The 19,968-nt window shown below is 43.2% G+C and overlaps 1 protein-coding gene across 1 annotated transcript; it reads left to right on the top strand.

Moving 5' to 3' along the window:
- The first annotated feature begins 6,142 nt into the window (after window positions 1-6,142).
- notum1b (notum, palmitoleoyl-protein carboxylesterase b) lies at window positions 6,143-18,700 on the top strand. The gene is made up of 11 exons (XM_012849971.3): window positions 6,143-6,832; window positions 8,707-8,759; window positions 8,844-8,939; window positions 9,250-9,310; window positions 11,126-11,184; window positions 13,768-13,870; window positions 13,958-14,149; window positions 14,221-14,318; window positions 14,391-14,538; window positions 14,628-14,675; window positions 17,667-18,700. Exons 1-11 carry the CDS (start codon window positions 6,462-6,464, stop codon window positions 17,998-18,000), a joined length of 1,563 nt encoding a protein of 520 aa, XP_012705425.2. The 5' UTR covers window positions 6,143-6,461; the 3' UTR covers window positions 18,001-18,700.
- The last annotated feature ends 1,268 nt before the right edge of the window (window positions 18,701-19,968 follow it).

Genomic DNA, 19,968 nt, shown 5'->3' with positions numbered 1-19,968 from the left:
TCCTCGTCGCACATAGGACACGCACGTGAATGAAGCTGGAGCTGACTTGCTGCACAGCAAACGTGTTCAGTACGTTTGTTCTTGTTTTAAAAAAAACTATAATAAAATAATAATAATAATAATAATAATAATAATAATAATAATAATAATAATAATAATAATAATAATAATAATAATAGCTACTTTTAATACTATTACATCAATGAGTATTAACGAAGTATATATTGAACAGCCACAAATGTATAAGAGAATATAATGATTTATCAATATATGTAGTGCATTGTTGAATATACGGCTTGCACAACGATAAACTTACAGAATGTGTTAAATAATAGCACTGTTGGTAATTGATTCCAAAGTGTACAATTTTTTGTTGACAAGTACGTACTGTAATCATCCCCGTTTTGCAGGTGGATAGATTAGACTAAAGGTCGATTTCCCTGTATGTTTAAATTTACAACGCATCCCCATTTTTTGCTCAGCTGTTTATATTTGTAAATAAGAGATGCAAAAGTTTCTGGCTCAACTTCCAAGGTGCATGAAGAGGGTCAACGAACTGGTAAGAAGAAAACTTCAGCAACACTTGAAGTATTACAAGCAAACTTTATTAGCAGGCCAACACATTTTGGCTTGTGGCCTTCTTCATGGTCATACATATATTTATATATAACCCATTACACTGTCTTTACCAACCAAGTACAACATTGGATAAAATAATCTAATGTTGTAGTTCTTTGTAAAAGAACAAAAGAGATAATATTTCCAAACTTTTTTTTTTATCAATCAGTTGATTGTATTTACCAACAACACTCCCTGAGGCGCTTAAGTGTGCAAATAGTCCTTTGCAGCTAATGGATTCATTTTCTAGTCGAAAAGTCAGACAGCAGTCTGCAATAATGTGCAATAAATGTAGGTCTTCAAGTTGCAGAGCTGTGCAACTTGCATGGATGTTCAAACAGACAGTCCTTGAGAAGTTGAAGCGGGTGCGAATGCACATGAGAAATGGAGGACTAATAAACCCCTGGGGAGAATCCGACAAAGGTGGTTTAAATCTTCAACAAAGTGTGTGGGAAGTTGATTTTCCTACTACACTCATATTCAGTAAATTAAAACATGTATTTCTAACAGGCTTGCTTGTCAGATTAAAATGACCTTTTAAAAAAACAACATTTAAGCAGGTACTAAATATACTTTTCACGAAGCCCCCACTTTTGCATGAAAAAAAATGAAAAATTTTCATTGGTCAGATGCAATATTCTAATCTTAAATTCAGTGGTTTTATTGGCTGTAGGTGGGGAAAAACATATGATTAACAGATATAAAGGCTTTAAAACATCATTAGTCTGTGTTAATCTTTATAATATGTTTCTCTTAGTGAACTGAGTTGTTGAAATAAATAAACTTTTCAGTTATATTCTAATTTATTAAATATGACTATATACCAAGAACAGAGGATCAGCCTGATTTTACTATATGCTATGGTGGTAAGATACTCTGTATAAATGGGAAGAGGACATGTGGTGTTGCTGGTGAAGTTTACCCACTCCTTTGAACAGTTCACAGCCATAAACTGTTTTATGCAAAAACACTTTTTATGCAAAAAACATGGGCATGACGGTAAAGCAGTAGGAAGAGGATATGCGGTTTTCAATTGCTTTAGCAAAGAAAAACTTTAAAATGTGAATGTGCATTTAGCCCCCTTTACTCTAACACCCCTCAATAAGAACCAGGGCGACAAATTGCTTTCTAAAGTAGTGATCAGTAGATGTGTGTAATTTAGGAATCAAATCCTGTCCGGCCATTTCTGTATGAAGTTTGCGTGAATTCTTCATCTCCCACAGTCCAAAAGCATGCATGCCGCTTCATCTGGCTAACCTGAAATGCTCTCAGGACAGAGTGTGAGCTTGAGCAGTTGTTTTCGCTCTGATTTGTCTCTGTGCTGCTCTGCGATGGCCAGGCAGCCTGTCAAGGATGTGCCCACCGACTACCTAAAAGACTTGCAGCTGTAACTGCAGTGAAAGCTGGTTTGACAAGGTATTAGCCCACAAGGGCTGAATGCATACCTCACTTTTTAGATATTTATTGCCTTTTTAAAGGAAAAAAAAACAAACAAAAAAACAGGTATCGTTTCCTTTCCGCTTCACAATTATGTACTACTTTGCATTGGTCTTCCACAGAAAACCTCAATGAAATACATTGAAGTTTGTGGTTGTGACATAATGTTTCCTTTTGCAAGGCACTATGTAAGTCACCACATTCAATCTGGTTAACAAAATAGATATTTATAAGACCATGAAATCTGGCCCCCAAACCAAACGAGATCTTCTCTGGAAAGGTCCAACACATCTTGCATTGACATCAAGACAAATGGGTCTTTTGAAAAAAAAAAAAAAAAAGCAATGTTTGTTTAATTTATTTCTGTGGATGTAACCCTACAATTGTGGATTTACGATGCAACAATGCATTTCGAAAACGTCCACAACGGTTAGAGCCACATGTCGCTGATGCGAGGGTGCTGAAGTTTCTCCCATTGTTTTGGTGAATCCCAAATCCATCCATCTGCAAAGCATTATCTTCCGCAGTATGAAGCTCTATTTTTTGTTTTTTTCAAATTATTTTAGGATGTTTAAAAGCAAGATGACAAAACACAAAGAGGTTGGAATTTATTTGCAGTGGTCTTGTGAGGAGAGGAAGATTGATCCCGTCAGTGGACCGACCACAACACAGCCAATCTGCTACCCAGATGACTTCATGTGTGCACCGCCAGGGGTCTGACAGATGACCGGCGCAGATACCAGAGAATCAAGGCTATTTTCTGTCAGCGAGGATCAAACTGGATCAAAGCTGGAGTCTGACCGAAGAGACAACGGGACACGTGGCACCGACAGATGGAGAGGTGTGAGGAGAAGGGCTTTAGAGGCCCGACAACTGACTGGCTGGGTTTAGGCTACGTTCAGACACAAACTAGAAAGGAGAAGCAGACCTCTGGTAGGAAACTGTCACCATCTGAATAAACAACTAAACAACGAGCTTCCTTCCTCACTCAGCAGGACCCAAGCTTTGACGTTTATTGGATGGAGAGCGTTTTATGATTTTTCTCAACCCAGGTGTTTAAAAACACATGAAGTAATGTTTGTTGTGTTTAAGGTGATATTCAGCACCTCCCTTTCAGCCAAAAACACACCTCTTTCAATGTCTGATTGGGATGTTAGGTGATGGACCAACACAAAGCGGAGTATAATTGCAAAGTCACAAGAAAATAATATATGACTCAAATGTATTTTTTTTTTTTTTTGGTGCGCATTGGTTTTTAGAGATGTGAAGGAAATGTCTCGACAGGTGCAACAAGCCTGACAGGAGGATGGAAGGAGGAGTCTGAGGAGTTGATGAATAAGGACAATGAGAGAGAACAAAGAGCCGAAGAAGGGACCACTGTGCATCAGGAAAGAGCAAAGATTGATAATGATGAAGTAAGGGAGGCACTGAAAAGGATGAAGAGTGGAAATACATTTGGTCCCGATAAAAGCTGTGGAGGTATGGAAGAGTCCAGGAGACACAGCAGAAGAGTTTTTGACTAGGTTGTTCTAGGCAAGGCAAGGCAAGGCAAATTTATTTATATAGCACATTTCAATACAGAGACAATGCAAAGTGCTTTACATGATTAAAATATAGGGGGGGGGGAAAGCAAGCATGAATAAAATGTAGAAACAAAATAGAACATGGAAAAATAGAAACTAAAAGCAAACATTAAAAACGGTTTGACAACAAAGTTTAACTAATGGTGTTTCAGTAAAACAGCTTAACTAGAACAGTCAAAGGTAATTCTAAACAAATGTGTTTTTAATCTTGATTTAAAAGATCTCAGGCTTTCAGCACTTTTACAGTTTTCTGGAAGTTTGTTCCAGATAAGTGGAGCATAGGAACTAAATGCTGCTTCTCCTTGTTTAGTTCTGGTTCTAGGTATGCAGAGCAGGCTGGTGCCAGAAGACCTGAGTGGTCTGGAGGGTTTATACGCTGATAACAAGTCTGATGTATTTAGGTGCTAAGACATTCAGGGATTTATAGACTAACAGAAGTATTTTAAAGTCTATTCTCTGAGATACAGGGAGCCAGTGTAAGGACTTTAGAACTGGGTTCATGTTCTCTACTTTCTTGGTCTTAGTGAGGATGCAGGCAGCAGCGTTCTGGATCAGCTGCAGCTGTCTGATCCACTTTTTAGGCAGACCTGTGAAAACACCGTTGCAGTAATCTATTCTACTAAATATAAACGCATGGATTAGTTTTTCCAGATCCTTCTGAGACATCAGTCCTTTAATCCTGGAAATGTTCTTCAGGTGATCTTCTGGGAGATCTTAGAGAGCGAGAAGCCGCCTGGTGAATGGAGGAGGAGGGTGCTGGCACCAGTTTTCAAGAGCAAGGGAGATGTGCGGCAGCTACAGAGGAATAAAATTGATGATTCATACAATGAAGTTATGGGAAAGAGTGGTTGCTGCTAGACTGATGTCAGTGAGTATCTCTGAGAAGCGGCGTAGTTTCACGCCCTCTTAAACGTACTACAGATGCAGTATTTGCTTTGAGGATGTTGATGTAGAAATACAGAGAGGGTCAGAAGGAGCAGCATTGTGTTTAAGTAAATTTAGAGAAGCACACGGCAGGGTGTTGAGATAGGAGCTGCGGTGTTGTATGATGGAGCCTGGAGTAGCAGGAGGTGAGCGGTGCAGGACATGAGAGCTGTTAGAGAGTTGAAGCAATGTGTTCAAGCAGGCTGGAATGGGTGAAGAAAAGTGTGACCAAAGCAAGATGGCGGTGAGAGCAGCGATGATGTCTGGTTCAGAGACAGCGGCACTGAGGAAGAGACAGGAGGCAGAGCTGGAGATGTTGAGGTTCTCTTTGGGAAGGATGAGGATGGATAAGATCAGGAATGAGTTCATCAGAGGTTCAGCTCATGTTAGATGTTTTGGAGATGAAGCTAGAAGAAGACCAAAGAGGAGATTTACGGAGGACATGAAGGTATCTGGTGTGAGAGAAGAAGATGCAGAAGATAGAGTTGGATGGAGACAGAAGATTCACTGAGGCGACCCCTGAAAGGGAAAAGCTGAATGAAGAAGATTTCTATTCAGTCAATGCTCTGTCTACAACTACAGCTGCAGGGTTTTTTTTGGCGTAAACCTCAACCAGCTTTGTACATTTAAAGTGAAATTTTTTGCCTAATCTTGTTTGCAAATGATCATAAACTTTTGACCAGCTTTATTTAATGGGGACTGGCCGCAAACCAAGGCTAGCAAATGATGCAAATTCTCAGCGTCTGACTAAATACTCAATAGGTTTTCATCTGGTACTTTGACTATTATTGTTTCTGTTTGTTTTTTGTTTTGTTTTAGGGTTCTTGTCTGCATTGGGTCATCTCTTGTTCAAAATACAGATACTCAGGCATGATCAAATCTGACCTTAAATACTCTACATGGAACAGTTGCATCACACCTTCAGAATATGATTTCCATACTTTTTTTTTGGCTTTGGTACTAAATTAGACTAAGGAAAGCGTAAAAAGGAGAAAGGTCAGGAGGACGGCCTCACCCAGGGCGATATCAAGCCAAGATCCAGCACCGGTTGCAAATCTGCTTAAGTTTCCAGGAAAAACAAACCGCTTTATTTTTAGTTTGAGAGATCAGTAAGTTATGCAGGAATGAGGCCACCTCTACCTGTCTCAGTGCTACACGTACCACTGACACGATTAAAACTCCTCCAGTGACCCGATCACCTCTAGCAGCAGCACAACGTCATCCTCACAAACGACATGACAAGTCAGGTCTCCGTTTCCAGCTCGCGCAAAGAGCAAAAACATGTGCGTGAAGCTGCAGCGCTGCGTGACCCTCACCAGCCTGCGCGCGCCCCACTCACACCACCGCGTCCAATCAACACTTCAAAGGCTGCGCGGTCATGTGACGAAGCAACATCAAAGGGGCCGGGTGCGCAGCTAGACCCGGCGAGTGGGCGTGCGTCAGGGTGTGGGGACCGACGCCCCGCGAGGATCGTCGGCCAACCACAACACAGACTGATTGGCCCGCGGTAGTGAGAGGGAGGGAGGGGTAGGAGGGAAGAACTTCAGATAAATACCCTCCTCATCTGGAGATCATGAGCACTTGGACCAGCAGGGAAATAACGCTGCGCTCAACAGATTTTACAGGTTTGCCTGTGCGCGTAAAGACGCGCGAAAATGGACTAATTTAGTGATCTGAACCGAATCTGTGCCATAATTCTGGGTGATTTCGAAAACAGTGGCCTTTCTCTCAAAGGAATGATGGAGATCCATAATCTGCGCTCGTTCAGTCCACCGTGAGTGGGCGATTGCTTCCAGGGGGACTTCATGCGCTTTAACAGGACTTCCTATCTCTCCATAACAAAGCATGCTGTGTTTGATTCGGGCCCAGCTCACCTACAAGTCCCTGTAACAGCTAGAAATGAGGAGCCGTGGTGGGTTTAAAAGCTCGGCCGGACTGTCAGCGGTGCGCTCCTGTCTGCTGCTGCTCTTCATCCACATCGGCGCTCCGTTGGAAGCGCGGCGAGTGCGCGGCGGCCGTGCCCAGAGCAGGAGGATGCAGCCGCAGCAGCAGGAGCAGCAGCAGCAGGCGGGCCAGCAGCGGCTGGAAGGGCCGGAGAGCTTCCCATTAGACTTTACAGCCGTGGAGAGCAACATGGACAACTTTATGGTGCAGGTTAAGAATCTGGCGCAGTCACTGTACCCGTGCTCTGCGCAAAAGCTGGAGCAAAACATGAAGCTGCACCTCTTGAAGAACTCGTCCGTGACTTGTAATGATGGTTCACCTGCGGGGTAAGTGGACTGTTGGAGCTTGAACATCAGCTATTAAAAGGATTTTCTATGTAGGCATAGAGACAGCTGCGCCCGCAGGCTCTGGTGGTTGGGTCCCCCTGCCCCTCAATCCCCTGTCACTCCGGATGTGACCAAAATGGATCAAAGGCTCAGATCAGAGAGTGCGCAGAGTAAAGAGATCATGCCCGCCGACCCACAGACCTTGATCCCTCATGTGATAAAGTTTTAAATTCTTGAAAGTTATCCAGACTACTAAAGCAAAACTAGATTTGAGTAAAAAAAAAAAAAGAAAGGAAATAAAAAACTATTTTAAGTGCCTTATTGTAATAATTACAATTTGTGACATTACAGCTACCAAATTCAGTGCGTTTTATTGGGATTTTTTTTTAGGATAAACCAACTTTATCTCATTGTAAAGTTGAAAGAAAAGGATCCATGATAGCGTTACACATTCAGAGACTAAATGTTGTTCCCATCTTTCTCTGCGAAACTGCTCCGTAAGAATATAACACACACTTTCATCTTCTGTCACAGATTCCCAGTTGGATTTAGGTCTGGGCTTTGACTGGGCCATTCAAACTCATGAATATGCTTTGGTGTAAAGTTTAAACCATCCCTCCGTAGCCCTCGCTGTTTGGTTATGGTCGTTGTCGTGCTGGACAGCGAACCTCATCCTCAGCCTCGAGTCTTTCCCATTTTCGCTTCAGCTCCAACCAGCTTCCCTTGTAACCCCGCTGAAGAAAAGCATGCCCACAGCATGATGCTGCCACCACCGTGTCTCCTTGATAGTGGTGGTGTTTTCTGGATTTTGTGCGGCGTTAGTTTTTCTCCATCCATATTGTTTTGCATCTCAGGCAAAAAGTTAATCTGACCAGAGCACATTCTTCCACAGTACAGCTCCCTGCAAGATTTCCAATAGATTTGATTTTTTTCTTGTCAGTCTTCCATAAAGGCCAGATTTGTGGAGCACAGTCAACAGATTCTTCCACCTCAGCTGTGAATCTCCGTGTTCTCCTTCCAGTTTCAGATTATGGATCGAAGAGCGTCTCTGTGAGATGTTCAGAGCTTGGGAAGCGGTTTTATAATCTAACTCTGCTTAAAACGTCTCCACGATGTTCTCCCTGACCTGACTGCCTATACAGAGATAAAATTAAACACAAGTGAACGTTATTTATTGATTAGGTGTCCCCTGAAGGTGACTTGGTTGGATCGGAGTAAAGAGGGTTGAAATTCAAATGCACGCAACACTTGTAGCTAAGTTTGGATTTTTAAACCACATATCAGTTTCTTTCTGCTGTGTTGTGGTATCCCAGAAAATCCAAATTAAATATATGAATGCTTACATTTGCAAAGATTAATAAATCACAAATACGCAGGACAACTTTTTTTCCACTTTTGTTGAGCGATCTCGTTTTAATTGTCTGTATTAATCACACAGTTTCCTTTTCTTTATATAGTACATCCTCAGGTCTCGTGTTTTTAACCAGTCAAATATGTTTACATTTTACTGCACTTATTCATTTTTCAGTGTAGTTGAGATGAAGAATTGCTGGTTATTGTCCCAATAATGATTATGATAGCGATTGTGCTCCTGCTCCAGAGTTCACAGAAATGTTTCCTAATTTTTTTTAGAATGACATTTTATTACTTGCAATATTAATAAATTACTATTATTAACACCGTGGTCCCTGATGGCGAGCATGCATATCTCCAGAGTATCGGTGCGTGTGCTCACAGGGCCTATGGGGGACTGAAAAAGTGATAAAAGCGCTCCTAAAGGATCCAAGGCCTCCATCAGAGAGCTTAAGTTGTGTGAATGCAGCAGGTGGTTGTGTGCACAACCCGTTTCTCCCTGACGCGATGCTCTTCTTCAGGTACTACATCAAGGAGTCTAAAGGCAGCAGGAGGTGGCTCCTGTTCCTGGAAGGTGAGAGTGGCAGCATGAACTAAAGTCGGCCTGGTGCAGCTTTGGGAAGCCTGTTGACGAGCTCAGTGTGTGTGTTGGCTGCAGGTGGCTGGTACTGCTTCAACAGGCAGACCTGCAGCAGCAGATATGAGACCATGAGAAGTCTGATGAGCTCCTCCCAGTGGCCACAGAGCAGAAAAGGTACGACTGCGTCACCGCATGAGCCCAGTTTGAACAGTCAGGATTCATGCAGGACTTGTGTTTCCTCTCTGAGTTTGCATTGATCCTGAAAAGCCAAGCTCTCACCGATCTCCTGCTAACCTTCTCCGTGAGCATAATCCCCACTGTGGACCAGAGCTGCAGCTACGAAAGTCTTCAAAGCCATGGGCTCACCCGCTGCAATGAAAACACTTTCTCCACAAAGACACACAGAATCACCCAGACCTGAACCATCATGAACCGGCACACGAGAGGTTTTCCCTCCTCTCATTCATCTTCTGTGTTTTCACAGGAACGGGAGTTTTGTCTCCAGAGCCAGAGGAAAACCCTCACTGGTGGAACGCCAACATGGTGTAAGTGCTCGTCTCTTCATTCAGCTGTTTTAGTTTCCCTCCTCCTCCTCCTTTCCATTTCCAACTTATTTAAACGAAGAAACTTTTATACTTAATGCAGACATGTTTGGGGGGAAAACCTGGCAAATATGTCTTTTAAAAAAGGTTCACAACTAAAATATTCTAGTTTTTAGCAAATGTGGGACTCTGGTAAAAGAAAAAAAACATTTATTATAATGAAAAAAAGAAGAGCAATCAGGGATCAAGGCAGATGAAAATATTTGGAGGATTTGAATCTAACAAACCCGTCTCTTTGCCAGCAGCAGCAGCAGCAGAGAAGAGCTGTCTTAATAGTGTCGTGAACAGCAGCAGCTTAAATGGATTCAAAACGCTTTGTCAGCAAGAGAAAAAAAGCTAAAAAAGCTAAGACTAGATTATTTTCTGATTATGATCATTGGTGTTGTGGAGTTTCATTCTGGAGAGACATTTTCAGGCGATGCAAGACGCAGTCAGCCAGAGATCAGAACCAGTCTAGCTTTCCCAACTTTGAATCGATCTGCACATCAAGTACTGAAAAATAAGATTTTTTTTTTTAGATTAGATGAAATGCACCTAAATATGCACCCTTAATAGATAAAAACAGACGCAGTTAAAGTGATATGCTATCATGCATGACGGTAATCTTGTAAATTTTTCATCTTCTGTTGGGTGTTAAACCACTTTCTCAATCCAAAAACTATGCAGCAATTAATTTTTCTAATTCCTCTTTTTAGATGTTATATCCAGAGTGCGAAATATGGGGGGGTTCGGGGGGGCTCGACCCCCCCGATTAACCCATGAGACCCCCTGAAAGCCTCAAAAGCAAAATTTAAAGGGGGTCCTAAATTGTGTCAAAAAAATTTAAAATCAAATATTTTTTGTCACTAATGGTCACTAAAATGTTTTTAAGCTCAACATGTCCAGTATTCAATTCAAATTTTTTTTTCACAAATATATTCTGTTTTTTTGCCAAGTGGAACCAGCCAATCCTGTTTGCGTATGCAACTTAGCCATGTGCGCGCGCAAAACAGAAGAAAGACGTAACGTTGACAACAATTAATACTAAAAATGTTTACATTTTAGTATTAGGAACTGATCTTATCTGTTGTGCCTGTGCACTTTATCTGTTTCACTGTTGGTGAATGAGAAACATCCTCTCGAATCCTTGTATGTCTGGTGAATGTGAAGAATTGACATTAAAGCTGACTTTGGTTTTGACATTATAATGTTATAGGCCTACTGCATATTGAGAAAATTTAGATCGGTATTGCGCAACAATCGGGAGATGAGGACCCCCCCAAACATTGACAGGTATTTCGCACACTGGTTATATCCATTAGAAATAGTAAAAATGGAATCAGACTGAAAATCCCAACCGGCCAGGAAAAGACTGATTGGTGCGCCACAAAAAATATACTTCAATTATGTGTTAGTTACTTTTTTTTTTGCACCTGTCCTGCTCTGACAGCTTCAGCAAACAATACGGTCTGGTTACCTTTGCTGTGTCGTGGGCAGATTCGCTCAACAAAACGGGGTTCTCAAGGTAACAAAGAAGACAGGTGTGATGAGCCAAAAAAGATGATGGGCAGAAGTCTAACAATTTACCCGATGTCGGTGTTTAATAGCTGAATTTGGCCCGTCAGTCACGCCTAAAAGCACATCTTTGTTCAGTTTGCTGTCATGCAGGCAGATTGCTTTATGTTTGAAAACTCACCAGCATCGTTTCACTGATCTGACTGTAGTTTTAAATCCTGCTGTTTTTGCTCTAACAGTGTTTTTTCTACCTATTTCCTGCAGTTTCCTGCCTTACTGCTCCAGCGACGTGTGGAGTGGAGCCATGCCAAAGACCGAGCACAGTAAGACGCAGAAAATCAGATCAATCACCCCCCCCCCCCTTCCCCAGTTTGCAGGTTTCTGGAAGCCACAACAAGCCAAAACGTAGGGCTGATTACTTTTTTATCAGTTTCAGAGAGAGGGGTGTTTGCACATGTGTGAGACAGGATTCTGCTGAGGCACAAATCTGGGGAAAAAGGATACTTCTGATACTTTGTGGAAATGGGAAACATGAACACTCCAGTACTTTGGCCTTTATTGCCCAGATTGGAACCATTTTCTCATTACAGGGGATATGCAAGACCTTTAAAACTCTGCCAAAAAGCACCGCAGCGACTTTCAGACCATAAGATACAAAATCATCTGATCGGGTGAAAGAAGCTCGACCTTTCTGGCCGCGGCTCGCGGGCCGTGTGAACAGACCACCCACCGATCGACGGCATCCCTGCGACCGGCTGTGACGAAGCGCAGCAGCGTTCGCGTTTCGTCTTTCACACAAACGCAACAAACAGTTCTCAGGGTCAGGACGACGATGGAGGCCGATAAAGAAGGAGCAAAGCCAGGGGGGGAAATTTCTTTCAGAGCGCTTGGAAGCAACAACTGGCGTCATGTTGTACGTTTTAACGAGATTACAGCTTGAAGCGGAAAGCCAAGAAAGAAATGAAACAAGCAGGAAGGACTGGACCCGGTGGAGGATGTATGAGAAGGCTCTGACTCCTCAAAGTCCGACCTGGTTTGATTTAATTATGAAAAAAGAACAAGGGGGGGAAAAACAACCTTTGAGGAGGAACGCCGTGCAGAGCTTGCTGGATCCGTCTCTGGGAAGAAATGATGGTGCCAAGGCTGCCGAAGGTGCTTTTTGTCTAGGTCAGAGGTTCACATGTGGTCATCACAGGCGTCGCTTACTTCATGTTAAGTTTTTAATTCGTTATTTTAACCATTATCTTTCTAATCAGTGACAACATAGGGAACAAGCTTGTCATTCTTGTCGACTTTCTCTACACCACATACACTTATACGCCTCCACTAATGTTTGCCTAAATGCAAATGGCAGAGCAAACCGCACACACGCTTTCATAGGCTCAAACTGGGTTTCTCTCAAACCGAGAGAAACCCGGTTCAAATCAGCGGGAACCGACCGGCTGGAACCGGCAGGACTCAAGCCTGTCGCGCTCGCAGCCGGAAACTGCAGGCGCACCAGAGTCACCATCCTCAGCTAAAACCAGTTTAGCACCGCCGTGGACCGAGAGCCGGCAAAGACATCCTGATATCTCTGAGCTCAAGGTTGCAGCTGAACGAAACGAAAAAACTCCCCAGGCTCCTTCTGGAGAGATCCTTCCATGGTCACGTGAGACCAAGACTCAGCTGTTTGGCCACAGGGACCAAAAAGTAGATCTGGAGGAGCCTTTCGAAGCCAGAAAACTCCCTAATGGCTGCCAAGCATGGCGGTGGTAGAGTCATGCTGAGGTTTTGTTTCGCTGCCAGTCGTACTGGTGCAGTGAGGAAGGTGCGTGAAGTCATTCACAAGGATGACAACCTCAAGTACTTCTGCAGCTGGATGGTTTACGTCTGGACACTGCAGCCTCGCACCAAAACGGGTTAAAAAAATGGATAAAACCAGTCCAACAGTGTCGATCTACGTTCCTACCCTCATCTATGGTCATGAGCTTTGGGTCGTGACCGAAAGAACAAGATCCCGGATACAAGCGGCTGAAATGAGTTTTCTCCGTAGTGTGTCTGGGCTCTCCCTTAGAGATAGGGTGAGGAGCTCAGTCATCCGGGGAGGACTCAGAGTAGAGCCGCTGCTCCTCCACGTCGAGAGGAGCCAGTTGAGGTGGCTCGGGCATCTGGTCAGGATGCCTCCTGGACGCCTCCCTGGTGAGGTGTTCCGGGCACGTCCCACCAGGAGGAGGCCCAGGGGAAGACCCAGGACACGCTGGAGGGACTATGTCTCCCGGCTGGCCTGGGAACGCCTTGGGATTCCTCCAGAGGAGCTGGCCCAAGTGGCTGGGGAGAGGGAGGTCTGGGCCTCCCTACTGAAGCTGCTACCCCTGCGACCCGACCCCGGATAAGCGGAAGAAGACGGACGGACGGAAAAAAACAGTCCAACAGTGCAGTGGACTCAACCTCAGCCCTATTCATAACGTATAAACTATGCCTTGAGTAAACGCGTAAAACCAATTTAAACAAACACTTCAGGGTCTGCTGAGAAGAACCCGAAGCACGCCACACCTTTGTGGTTTCCCTGCAGCCCGCTGAGGGACGTGTGACCAAACGTTGGAGTGGGTGTCTGTAGAGTTAAGCCTCTATGTATGATTGCGACCCTTTGTGGCTCATCTCGATGCCAAATGGTGATATCTGCACTAAAGCGCTCTAAAAAGATTTCCTTTCTCCTGCCGGCTCTGCTTCCTGACTCCCCCTGTAGATGGAGCATGGATGACGAAAACATAACCAGACATTTACAGCCTAAAGGGGGATAAAAGGACAATAGCAACATGATAAATTACGGTCTTAGGTTCTGTCGTTTATTGATAAGGGCAGAAATGCTGATATTATCCAGGCGTGATGTTGTGTCTCTATAAACACAGACTCATTTATTTTCTCAGACGATTACGCCTTCATGGGCTCCCTGATCATCAAGGAGGTGGTGAAGGAGCTGCTGACTAAAGGTCTGGACAAAGCCAAGGTCCTGCTCCTGGCGGGCAGCAGGTGAGCTCACCAGGAGGCCTTCGCTCGGTCATTTTTCCTGTCATAACCTCGGTTTTGTCCCTCTGACTGGACTCTCGGTGTCACCAGCGCGGGAGGCACCGGCGTCCTGCTCAACGTGGACCACGTCGCAGAGCAGCTGCAGTCAGCGGGCCACGGGGGCGTGCAGGTCCGGGGCTTGGCCGACTCCGGCTGGTTCCTGGACAACAAGCAGTACAAAGTCACCGACTGCCTGGACACCATCAGCTGCGCCCCCACCGAGGCCATAAAGAGAGGCATCAGGTCAGGCAGCGACGGAGTTGCAGAAGCAGACGTAACGTAGGAAACGGAGAGGTTAACTTTAACGTTTGCAGGCACTGGGGTGGGCTGGTGCCAGAGAGCTGCAGACAGGCTCACGTGGGAGAGGAGTGGAACTGCTTCTTTGGGTATAAAGTCTACCCCACGTTGAAAAGTGAGTCACAACTCTCCATGAAGCCCCGAGACAACAAGCAGGGGGTTCTGATCCGCCGTCCGTACTGTGCAGGTCCGGTGTTCGTGGTGCAGTGGCTGTTCGACGAGGCGCAGCTGACCGCCGACAACATCCACCTGACCGGGCAGCCCGTCCACGAGGGCCAGTGGAGGTACATTCAGAACCTGGGCCAGGAGCTGAGGAGCACGCTCCGTGACGTACCGTAAGGCTCCCCCAAACGCTCCTCGCAGACACGAAGCGCCCGGATAAAGCCACGGCTTTCTAACGCGATCCCCTGTTTTTGATTGGCAGAGCCATGTTCGCTCCGGCATGTCTGTCTCACGAACTCATAACCAGAACGTAAGTCAGAACCTTTGTTCCTTCAAGTTGCCGACTCCTAAATGAACGTCTCTAGTGACACGTCTGACCCAAGATCCATGTTCACTTCTAAATAAGACTTTTACCAGCTTCTCTGCAATCAACCTGAACACGTGGTTACATTCCTAGTTTTCTCAATAAAGAGACTTTCCTGGGCTTGGATGTTCAGTTCTGTTAAAAGTTGACAGGCACTCATCACGGGCATCAATGTTATAGTCGCTTTACATGCTGCGTCTAAACTTCTATTTGTTTATTTTTAACTGGGGTGGAACAATTGCGTTAATGTTTTAAAAACAAGAATTTTAATGCTAATTTATTGTTGATTTTCTGTCATCCATGCCTGGCCAAAAATCAGTGTTGTAGTACTCGAGTCCGAGACTCGAACTCGAGTCCGAGTCATTAGCTAAATTTAGAGACTCGTGACTTGACTTGGACTTGAGCACTGATGACTCGAACTTGGACTCGGAATCCTACATTCAGATCATTCTGAATCGAAAATTGAGAAAAAGACTCAACTTTTTTTTTACATCATTAGGCTATAATTTTAATATGTCATTAGAATATTGTTTGGTGTAAGATTTTAATATCTAGATTATTAGTGCAATGGAATGTTACTGCTTCATGTCATACATCACACGTCACGGCATGTTCCTAAAACGAACGTTAATTTTCACTGCGGAACTTGGACTCAACTTAATCAATAGTGACTCGACTCGGACTTGACTCAGATTTTTTTTTTTATGACTTGGACTTGACTCGGACTTGAACACTGGAGACTCGAATTTGGACTCGGACTCGAGGCATAGTGACTTGACTACAACACTGCCAAAAATATACATACACCTCCCCACTTATCAAGCTGCACCTTGATCACACACCTTGTAGCCATCAGCAGGTTTCTGGCATATTCCTGGCTGGATATGTGACCACTTTGAAGCGAAGCCTGGACATTTTCTATAAGCCTGAGGCCGGAGACGTCCCAGAAGGTTAATGCCTGGCTGATTTATCCGTTAGTGATCACAGTCCTGCTGGAACATCTAGCTCAGGGGTCACCAACACGGTGCCATCGGGCACCAGGTAGCCCATAGGACCACATGTGGTGCCCGTCAGACTGTTCCAAAAATAGTACAACCATCCAGTGAGCTGCATCTGAAATCTAACCTTACGCAGTCACTCTTCCTTTGTAATCACGTTCCCATTTAAAAGATTCATAAATTACATTATCTAAAAAAAAAAAAAAAAAAAAAGCAGAAAAATGTGTTTATTTTACATAAAGTTAAGGTGAGCTTGGACTCTTCTAGTCCAAAGGTCAGCACTGGTAGCCCTTCGTATGACACAGTACCGATGAAGTAGCTCTCAGTTTCTAAATGGTTGGTGACTCCTGGTCTAGCTGTTGATTTGAGGTTGAAGAACTTGGAGGTAATCAGCAATATTCCACCTCTTTGTGCAACGCTACCAGTTCCACTGGCACTATAGCAGACCCTTAGCATGATGCTGCCACCTCCATGCTGCACAGCTGGTTCAGCGCTCTTTGGTTTGAAAAACCTCACCTGCCCTCCCCTCCGTACATTTTTCACGTCGTTGTAGACGATCTATACCCCAATCTGACTCGTCTGTACGTGAAACACGTCCACCAAGGTTATTTGGGTTTTTTATGTAGGAGTTAAAGGCGTCAGTGGATTTCAAAGCACAGGATTCTTTCTTTGTTGGCATCCTATAATATATATATATATATAAAAAAAAAAATACTGTGGGCATACATGGATATAGTATGCCAACAGTAAACCTGTAACTGCAAATTTATAATTTTTGATCCCTATATTTCTGAGACCTCTACCTCTGCAACATTCAATTTACAATATACAAATTATTTATATATTTATATATTTTACATACCCTATGAACATGAGGAACATATATAATTTGGTCTAATGTATCAATTACGATAGAAAGAAAATTTGAAAGCATGTTTTATTTTTTAAAACAACCAAAAAGATTTTCTTTTTTAAAAATGTGGAGTTTCCTCACAATTACCTGTATCAGGCTTTAAAGGGATTAAAGGGTAGCTCACCCCCAAATCCATTACAAAACCCCCAAATCCATTACAAAACAAAAAACACATTGTTTTGCTAATAAACTGCTAATAGGTTGTCTTATAGTGCTCTCTACATATGTTGGTCATTATTTTTATGACTAATTACTGCATAGTTCTTGATATCCTGCTTTGGGGTCTAAAACAGTCAGTGTGGCGCCCTCATAAGGTTTAATGAGTGTCTTGCATTGATTTCGAATCAGTATTACTATTGGTTCAAAATACGTTCAGTTTTCAGGAAGCATCCAAATTCAACCCTTACGAAAATGTATAAACTTTGCCTAAAAGCCAGGGCCTCGTTATAAAACGAGCCAATTTAAGATCTACACCATTTGCCTTAAGAAGAATTATGACAGAATCATAATGATAATTGGCAACGTAGTTTCTTCACACCTTGCTGAGGGACATTTACCTAAATAATGTAGGTGTTGGTATCTGAGTCTAATTCATGCTATAAATCCTACATAAAAAAAAAACAAGACTCCAACTTACTGACTCAATTCTAGATTTGTCTGACGGAAGAACAAGGTAAAGGCATCATTAAACCTCCTCCATTAAAATGGGATTCATGTCCATGAGGACATGTAAGCCTCTGAGAGGAAATACAGATCCATCCGCCGATAAAAGTAGTCCCCAACTCCCTGTAGTTTGGACCCACCTGCTAATTAAACCAAATTTTAATTGCATATTGTCACCTGTGGGAGCCAAAAATTAAGCCAAATGGATGCATAAAATATGCTAGTTTCATGTGGCAGCCATGTCTTCTTATTTTTTGTAAAAAGGTAATGCGCACAGTGCTAATTTATAGATTTTCAAAGGGTAAAAGCTGGTTAAGAAACCTCTTAAATCAGTTTTTCTGTGTCCCACAAACCGACGTGCAGGAACTGGATGGACATTCAGGTGAAAGGCTCCTCCCTGCCCAGAGCTCTCCACTGCTGGGACCGAAGCCTCCAGAGCAGCCTGCACCTGAACAGCAGCCAGGGCCTGAAAAAGCCCAGGAGCCCCCCGCTGAGAGGCTGCCCCCTGCATCTGATGGACAGCTGCCCCTGGCCGCACTGCAACCCGTCCTGCCCGACCATCCGGGACCAGCTGACGGGACAGGAGATGAGCGTGCTCCAGTTCCTCAAGCACATGGGCTTCGACGTGCAGAAGATGGCTCAGCAGCAGGGGATGGAGCCCAGGAAGCTGCTGGGCATGCTCAGTAACGGAAGCTGAGCCGCTTCCTTTTAAGCTAAAACGGGGGGCTGTTGTGGTTTTTTGGAGGCCAGTGTTTAAAAGCAAACGGATGACGTGAAGAGGGAAAACTCCTCTGACTCTTGACGCTTCGGTGACAAACTGAACAATGTGAACATTCACAAGTGCCTTGTATATGATAAGGACTGAGTTATGTATAACCAAGCCAGGTTTGAGCTGTTTAAGGCTTTATATGGGATCAACGTAGACCTACAGATATGCTATAACTCGGAGGTGGGTACAGCCAGTATAAAGCAGAAACATATATTACATTCTAAAGCTAATTTATTTCCATAGAACAAAACAAAAAAATTAAACAGGGTGGTAGATGTCGAGTTTTTCTCTGTTATTTTGGAAGATTATGGATTTTAGCTAATAAAAACCCAATAGACTCAGTTTCTCCTTGGATTTGCATGTTGCATAACTTCGACAAAATAGGATTTTAAAAAGCAAAATGTCATCTACCGCAAAATATGTTGATGCGATGTTCAGCTGGAGTTTTAGTGCATCGATGCAGCAGAGCATCGAGATCAGCCCTGTGGTGCTGCTGGGATGTTTTAGTGAAGCAACAGTAAGCTGAAACAGCTTCTGGTAACTCTGGCAGTGTGGGCCGCTGTCATGTCCTGCTGGAAAATAAAACCACCGTCTCCATAAAGCTCGTCAGCAGAGGGAGGCACACTGCAAAAAGGGAACTAAAAGTAAGTAAAGTTTTCTTGAAATTAGTGTATTTGTCCATGATTTGGGCAGGTAAATTAGATTATCTGCCTTTGGAATGAGTATTTTGACTCTTAAAATAAGATAATTAGATATACTGATCTTGAATAAGATGATGGAGTTGTTCCCATTTGCAAGTGCAACAACCTTATTCCATTGGCAGATCATTTAAACTTGCTCAAATCAAGGACAAACATTTAATTCAAGAAAAATTTACTTACTTTGAGTTCCCTTTTTTTTGGACTGCATGAAGTACTTTAAAATGTCCTGGTAGATGGCTGCGTTGGATGTGGACATCATAAAAATAAATAAAACTTCATTGATCCCCCGAAGGGGAGATTCATAGTCACAGCAGCAGCAGATACAACACAGACAAAGAAAGGTAACAGTATCACTGGTCCTGTGCAATAACAGCAGTAAAAGCTAACAATAATAACTAAATCATGGGTTCTGTCTCAGTCCTCGCACAGACTCTGAGACCGTGATTTCAGCAGCTTTAATTAGCCCAGGTAGGACACTTCTAATGAAGTCTGTGGTTCAGGAGCAGCTTGACATGACATAAATTTAACAGCTGTAGCTCATGCGCGCTCATGTGCTTGGATGCAGCCCCCTGAACAGACAGTTTCCTCAGCAATGACCTGTTATGGCTCCTGATATTTAGCTCTGATGTCTGTTGGAGAACTGCACTGCAAAAAGGGAACTAAAAATAAGTACAAATTTCTTGAAATTAGTGTATTTTTCCTTGATTTTAGCAGGTAGATAAGACTATTTGCCAATAGAATGAGATTTTTGCACTTAAAACAGGAACAATTCATCTCTAAAATAACATAATTAGACATCCTGCACTTGAAATAAGACGATGGAGATGAATTGTTCCTATTTTAAGTGCAAAAATCTTATTCCATTGGCAAATAGTCTTATTTACCTGCTCTAATCAAGGAAAATTACAATGATTTCAAGAAAATTTCACTTACTTTTAGTTCTGTTTTTGCAGTGTGTGTAGTCGACCATAGCATTTCTGTATTGAAAACCTGTTTTGTTTTGTTTTTGTCTTATGTAATATTGTAACATTCTGAGAAACTGAATCCTGGGTTTTCACTGAGACAAAATCATCAAAATGAACAGAAGTTGATGCTTGAAATATATCACTCTATATAGTGAGTTTGTAATAGATAAGCTTTTATATTCTTGAGAGACATCTGTATATGCGGTAACTTGTGCTGCGTTCCCTTATGT

The sequence above is a fragment of the Fundulus heteroclitus genome, chromosome 5 (genome assembly GCF_011125445.2).
Source record: "Fundulus heteroclitus isolate FHET01 chromosome 5, MU-UCD_Fhet_4.1, whole genome shotgun sequence".
NCBI classification, from domain to species: domain Eukaryota; kingdom Metazoa; phylum Chordata; class Actinopteri; order Cyprinodontiformes; family Fundulidae; genus Fundulus; species Fundulus heteroclitus.
The sequence above is the reverse complement of the archived record's forward strand: the minus strand, read 5'-3'. Positions and strand labels throughout refer to the sequence as shown.